Source organism: Gambusia affinis, linkage group LG21 (assembly GCF_019740435.1).
Source record: "Gambusia affinis linkage group LG21, SWU_Gaff_1.0, whole genome shotgun sequence".
NCBI lineage: Eukaryota > Metazoa > Chordata > Actinopteri > Cyprinodontiformes > Poeciliidae > Gambusia > Gambusia affinis.
The window spans coordinates 7812827-7819699 of record NC_057888.1 but is presented as its reverse complement, the minus strand read 5'-3'; the positions used below and the strand labels follow the sequence as shown (position 1 = coordinate 7819699).

The 6873-nt window shown below is 39.4% G+C and overlaps 1 protein-coding gene and 1 long non-coding RNA gene across 3 annotated transcripts; one reads left to right on the top strand and one right to left on the bottom strand.

Moving 5' to 3' along the window:
- Positions 1-686: 686 nt before the first annotated feature.
- On the bottom strand, positions 687-6576 carry mettl4 (methyltransferase 4, N6-adenosine). 2 transcript variants are annotated; one of them, XM_044104378.1, is made up of 8 exons: positions 6176-6576; positions 5962-6027; positions 5204-5453; positions 4894-4963; positions 4395-4569; positions 4209-4312; positions 3306-3397; positions 687-1605 (listed from the first exon to the last, which is right to left on the bottom strand). In XM_044104378.1, the coding sequence occupies exons 1-8, from the start codon at positions 6398-6400 to the stop codon at positions 1412-1414; spliced, it is 1176 nt and encodes a 391-aa protein (XP_043960313.1). In that variant the 5' UTR covers positions 6401-6576; the 3' UTR covers positions 687-1411. The 2 variants fall into 2 exon arrangements, with proteins under 2 accessions (XP_043960313.1, XP_043960312.1); XM_044104377.1 differs by having other exon boundaries at positions 5204-5561; positions 6176-6554.
- On the top strand, positions 3335-5354 carry LOC122824138. The gene is made up of 4 exons (XR_006369451.1): positions 3335-3420; positions 3619-3683; positions 4913-4991; positions 5286-5354. It is a non-coding gene; the product is annotated as an uncharacterized LOC122824138 (long non-coding RNA).
- Positions 6577-6873: the final 297 nt, after the last annotated feature.

The following is a 6873-nucleotide window of genomic DNA, read 5'->3' as shown; positions in this document are numbered from 1 at the left end:
AGGTGACTTTGAATGAATGTAATAATAAATTCTGAATAGAATGAGAATATAAAAAAAAATCAAAGGTCCTTTACTTGATTGCTTTTTGCTTTGAAGGGAAACAATCAGAAAAAACCTCCTTGGAGACCTGACTGAGGTTTTCAAGCACCTCTCCTTCACAACTTCTCAAAACACATTTTATTCAGACTTTTGACTGAGGTCAGTGAAGTCAAGTGAAATAAAAATGAATATTTGTGCAAAAATTTCACATTTTAAACAGGTTATCATTAGTTAAATCATCAGATTACAATAGTTTCATCGTAGTGGAGATTGATATGAATGTTTAAAAACATGAGACATCGTCTACAGTCATTTACCATTTCTGTTTGTGTAAATTGAGATCTTTTGGGAATATAAATGTAGAAACAACTTCAGTGGCGTTACCATTAGATTTTTGTGATGCTTGTCACTTAGATATGCTAACCAGAGAACAAAAACAGCTGATCACTTCAAAAATTACAACATAGTTTAGCTGCACAGCAGTATTGTAAAAGGCTTATGGTGAATATGGTGCAAAATGTCCATATTAACTCCAGAACGAAAACAAAAAAAAGATGAAGCTGGTATGAGTGAGAAACTGGTTCAGAACCAAGTATGATCTTGCTTGTCAGCTTTCATATGTATAGTATGTGTCTGTTTATGAGTCTACGTGTTGAAGATGGACAGTATGATGACAGTAACATGTAGGTGATTTTGCTGAAGTCACATTCTAGCTTCATTAGCTTTGATGTGTGGTGTGCTGCAGAGGCAATAACTCATCCTCATCTTCCTCAGAGAGCGGAAGATAAGGCCATGCTCTTCCTCCACATTTATTAGAAAGACCCCACCCAATAAGCAAAGGACCAGTTAAACATGTGAAAATATTTTGTTTTTAGCTGAAACTGATGGCACAATTGAATTGTGGATGATGCTTTAGAAGCATCATCCAGCGCAAGCCTGTTTCAGTTTTTCTCAACCGCATTTAGAAATTCAGCTTAAAACAGCATAGAAAGAGTAAAAATAGCATTACTTTGATCTTCCCTAAGACACATGCTGTGCCAAGGAGTACTCAAAAGGCTAAAAACCTGGAGAGTTGGAGTCTGATTGCTGTGTGGGAAGTAGTTGGGTTCAAAACAGCTACAGAGAAATGCTCTTTCATCTCTCAAACAACATCATCACTACCTTAAGATTCATCCAGACCAAAAGAGATAAATCAAAGGTCCCACATGCATGCAGATTATAGATCAAAAAGTGATGCAGGAGCAGCAAAATCTTTATTAAAAACAAAGTTAAAAGAAAAAAACAGCCAACAGGTGTTGAACTTCGGTCATTTGCTCAGTAGCTAGGAAGGCTGGATGCACTAAGACTGTCACTTTTCACAGGATATCTGCAGTCATGTTTCTGCACGGTTGTCCGCAGCGTCTTCTGTAGCCTCGGCTTTAGAGGTATCTGCAGGTCCCAGGTTGAAGTAGCTGACGTGCTGAAATTTCAGCACCTCGTTTCCCCAGCTGGTCCACCTGGGCTGAAGACTCCGTGCAAACAGCTCCAAACACTTGGCTTCAGCTCCAACATACAACTTCAGCACCTCTGTGAAAAATTAAGACAAAGAAACAATGATTCTGTGATTGTTACACATAATGTGCGGCCAAACACACAACAGCTCATCTTCCTTGCATTTCAATAACGTAGGATGATACACTGCCTTGTGTTAGCTCCAGGAACACTTTCTACTGTATAGTGAAGAGTACAGTTGTGCTGAGAATAATAGTAGCGTGTTAAAAGAAAAGCATCCTTAAAATAGGATTTTTATGCAAAACACACTGGGAATGCTGCACAGAATAATCCAATCTGGGTTTCCCATTGCTCCCCTGCCTGGATCTTTTGTATAAAAGCTCTTCACTTGTTACTTTGTAATAGGCTGAAGACAGAAGTGGCAGCTGAAGAACTCCTTCACACCACTGAACAGTTTTTTCCTCCCTGTGAGGAGTCTGCCAGTGACCTTGGCTTTATAAGTGCTCGTATTCCAGGAGAGGAACACCTGACAGATACGTTTCACTTCCTCTGCTCTCTGCTACTCTGACACTGCCTCAGCCGACACTCAGGGAGTTAATGAGCTCAAAAGTCTGCTCCCCAAACCCATCTAACCTATATGTGCTGAATAACCTTACTTCTTTTCCCCTCTCTGTGTCCATCAGGGAGACAAAGCCCCGGTGTGGAAAGGCCAAACATGCAGCTCAGTGACTAACTCGTCCTTAACTCATGACTCAGCTCTCAAGTTGAAAAGAGAGAAAAAGTTTCGCTATGATAAATCTTGAAATGGGACGGCGCATCTGGATGAAAACACAAACGAAAAGAAAAAAGAAAGAGGTCTTTTCTTTCTGAACAAGTTACAAAGTCTTAGTTAATCCAGTTTGTGGAGATTTTTTTTTCTCTCTCTTCAAATTAAGTAAGTAAAATGTACTTATTCTTAAACTTGTCGCACATGATTAAAATCTAAATATCTCTGAATAAAACCAGGTCAGCAACAGCGGATCAACTGGAACAAACAAACCAGTTGTGAATGAAACCTGCTGAGACCCACTGACACAAACAAAGACTCACATAAAAACCGAGCGCAATCTTTTTCCTAATCTGTTGAATCTCTATGGTGTCCCAGCTCCATGGAGGCATCATTATGATTTAAATCAATGTATTTTAATAATATCATATCTAGCTCTATGAGGGGGGAGCTTTTCTGTGCTGCACCAGCAAACAGCAGCCATGTTTCATCCTCCATACTGCACCATAAATTGCATTCCCCTGAGAAGGAATGAGCTGACGTCAAGCCTTCCTTATTCTTAGTTCCTGCATATGCTTTGCCAAGGTCTAAGACTCAGTAGCAAGATGCATACTGGAGGTGGAGCAATTGAGACAAATCTAACATGTGTGATGTAAAATGTTTACTTTTTGACAAGTCAGATCTGTCACGGTTTCCATTATCTGTAAATATAGAAAATATAGACAACTAGTATATTGTCTTCTCTAGTGTATAACAATAACATTCAAAAAGAAGCTCATGTTTTGACTATGTTTAGTCTATATATGGTTTTATTTAGTGAGTTTTGTTTCCATAAAGCGGTGCTTCCCTGGCCCATAATTTCTCATGTAGGTACTGTCCTTATTAATAAAACACAAACAGTATCTGAGTTGGAGTAAATGCAGGGAAGTCGTCCTGCATTTAGATTTTATCAATGCTGCAGCGTTGCCCTCTAGTGGTGCAGAATAAACACCACACTTTAAGAACTTACCTGACAGTGATGGCTTCTGGGAGTGCAAGGCCGAGGGGACGCTCACAATCAGACGTTTATCTTCAACTGGAACGTTTGCGGTTTGTAAAGGGCTGAAACAAAAAACATAAGTACGGTAAGTATCAGCTGGATTTACCTCATCTAAAACTTTAAATTTGAAAAAGCCCAGCAGTTATAAACCCATTGAATCTCTGAATACACGTTCCTCATAGTGGCTTGTATTATGCTACAAACATAACACCATAAACATGTGTTACGTTAACAAGTGTTATGCTTATTTGTGGAATAACTTTTTCTGCTTGCCACGCCAAAGGTCAACTGGCATAGCTGGTTTCTGCAGCAGCAAGACATAAAGATAAAGAAACGTCGGTTCTCGTGGTAACTTGCCTGTCTGTCTTGCAAATATTTTGTACTTCTCTTGTTCTTGAATATCTGAAGACTTGTACTGACTTTGTGTGTTTCTAACATACTGGCTTTGTTCTCATCTTGTATAAGCTTCACTAATGAACCTGTTTTTCACCTTAACAACGGTTGGATAATTTTCTTTTTCCACCAGGTCTTTGAGCAGGACAACAATTTTAAACACACAGCCATAGCTATGATGAAATGGTTGAAATTAAAGCATTGTCAAATCTAACAATCGTCGAGTCAAAGTCCAAATGTAAATCTAATTGAGAATTTGTGGCAAGACTTGAAAATTTATGTTCTCAAATGTCTTTTATTCTGAATGAGCTTTAAATGTTTTGCAAAGCTGGTGGAGATGCACCTACAAACACATGTGCACTTGAATTACAATGAAAAGTGGTTCTAAAACCCCAGAGGGTGGAATATAAATGTTGGACACACTTTTCAGATTTAGATTTGTACCCAAAATGAAGGCTACTGTACAAAGGTCAGTCGCACCTCGTGTGGTCGTTGGCAGGACGATACCGACCCAGCACCAGCACTTCATATGGCTTCTTGTGTGGCGAATCTAGAGGAAACACAAACTCCCCCGATGTGGTGACCTGAAGGACGAAAAGTTAGTTAGAACAACAACCTCCATCTGTGAAACTTACCATAAATAATTTAGCTCTAGATGTCCACTACCTTGACCCAGAACCATTCAGCAACAACTTCTACACCCCAGTGTGGGTACAGCTCATCACGGACAAATCGGAGGTGGCTGGGCCTGTTGGTTACCCAGGTGGCTACCAAGCAGCCTGGAGATCCCAGGAGGGGGACGGGAAGGCGTTTCATCTGGGATGAAGGCAAAGAGCTGTATCTTCATGGAAAAAAAATTTATGAGGTCAAACTCAATCAACATGATATATATATATATCCCTGTACGCAGGATCAATATTGCAAATAACAGCTTAGACTGCAATCAAAATTAGTTATATGCTTTATGCAAGTAATATGGATTTGCTTACTGAACGTCTGAATGAGTATGTAAATTGATACTGCCTGTTTACAGATGGGGATAGTCAGGAGTAAGCATATATTTATGCTGCCTCCTACTCCTCACTTTTGAACTTCTTCTCACTTGTCTAAGCATTTCTAATTGTCCACCACAATGCATTGATGAAACGTGTGAAAGCCAAATAACCTGCGACTTCTTTTCACAGACTTGTTTTCCCAAGGTGGATCAATGACGATGACATCAAATCTCCTCCCACCTATTTGGGAGAGAAGTGGCACAGAAATGTAATATTGCTTCTGGCAGAATTTAAATAGAATAGAATAGAATTTATGATAGAATTAAACATTAAGCTGGAAAAAAAAAAAAATATATATATATATATATATATATATATATATAGCTTTCCTAAAACCATTTAAGTGACTAACAGGTTTTCCAGATGGATTTAATAAAATGTATAATTTTCCACATTTCACACTTTTTTCATTGCACTCACATTGTACCAGTGGTTGTATTCTTGTGAAATCAGAGAGGAGGAATGCAGTGTTAGGAGGTATTATATACTCCTCTCCCATCAGTGGAACTACTGCTGCCCAGGCCTGGATGTTCTCCGTCACCTTGGAGAACAGGTCGACATGTGAAGCACCACCTTCCTCCGTCAGAAGGGACTGTGTCCACTCCTGCTCTTCATCGGCCAACAGAGGGAGCTCTTTAGCTATATCGCAGAGTGCTGCCAGTCTGCAGTCCTGGGAGGGAAGAGGATCTTGGGATGTTTCTGCCTCTCCACTCAGGTATCCAAGTGACTGGGCAGAGTCCACTAAGGACTTGGTTCCCTCCAGAATAACGCTCCTGATCTGTTACCACAGTTATATAAACATATCATGTTTCCTAATAACAGACACTTTTTCACTGACATAATTCTATTAGCTGCTGCATCCTATTAGACTCTTATAAAGGACTGTAAATTCAAAAACAATAAGTATGTCCCTATAATTAACTCTGAAAAAATTCAGTGAAGAAACTTAATCACTAATGTCATTAAAAACACAGCACCTTGCAAAAAAAAAAAACACTTATCCTTTGTATGTTTTTGGAATTTTAGTAGTAGTGCATAATATTTTAACAGTATTTGGAGGATAAATGATGCATAAGAATAACCATTCTGAAGACCAAGGAATGCATCAACAAGTTGAGAAGAAGCTTTGAGAAGTTTTGCAAAGCCCTGGACTTGAAATTCAGTCAAAATGTATTCACCTTTTCATGGAAAGCCTTTGCATCAATTTCTCCTTGGTTGAGCTCACAGTGTTTTCGTTTCCGCTTCTGAAATCCAAAACATTTTATTAACTACTGGTAACAGAACTACTTATCATTTTAAAACTTGCATATTAAATGGCATCAACCCAAGAACAAGTCTCAACACATTTTGTTTACACTCAAAGAGATCTAGCCTGCAGCCTAAACAGTCTACCTTTGCGGATTTCTCTGTTTTCTGAGTCATAACAGAGTGTCCTCCATCAACTCTCCCACTGATGTTGTAATGACTCTTTAATATGTGAAAGCATTGTCTTTTAAAATTGCACTTGACATGTGACTTCTGATGCCCTCTCCATGTGATGCATCTCGTGTAGCCTCGGTCAATGAGCGACTGGGAGTCCAAAACCCAGCCTGAGCTGCTCTGAAGCACCACCGACATCACGAAGGTGGACGGCTCACCCCGGGGCGGATCGTTAAAGAAGTAGTTATTTGCTTGTTTAGTCTTGTGGAGCCACGCCTTGTCAATATCAGGGATGTGTGTGAAAAATTAGATTTCCCTGTAAACGATACTGAAAGGAAAGCGTAAGAACGTAATCCGCTCCTAACAGGAAGTGAATCGTGTTGACGACATATGTGTTGGTGATAACCGAATCGACTCAATGTGCCGGCTCTTTTAAATGAACGAAGAAAGGTAGCGCCAATTCCAATGAAATTGGGAAGTTGTGTAAAGCTTGAATAAAAAGAGATTATGGTGATTTGCAAATACTTTTCAACCCATGTACTCAATCGGATACATAACAAAGATGGGATATTCAATGTTCAAACGGTTTCTCAACGTGCAGTGGCAAGAAATAGTACCTACAGTCCATAATATCATCAGAAGATTCAGAAAATCTGGAGAAATCTTTGCAG

What these genes read in the sequence shown, in the direction of transcription:
- mettl4 (XM_044104377.1), bottom strand. Translation starts at nt 6,400, where the DNA reads ATGTCGGTGGTGCTTCAGAGCAGCTCAGGCTGGGTTTTGGACTCCCAG. An exon ending in TCTGTGAAAAGAAGTCGCAG is followed by an intron (nt 4,570 to 4,893) that starts GTTATTTGGCTT and finishes TTTTCCATGAAG; the next exon opens with ATACAGCTCTTTGCCTTCAT. An exon ending in CTGAATGGTTCTGGGTCAAG is followed by an intron (nt 4,313 to 4,394) that starts GTAGTGGACATC and finishes TTCGTCCTTCAG; the next exon opens with GTCACCACATCGGGGGAGTT.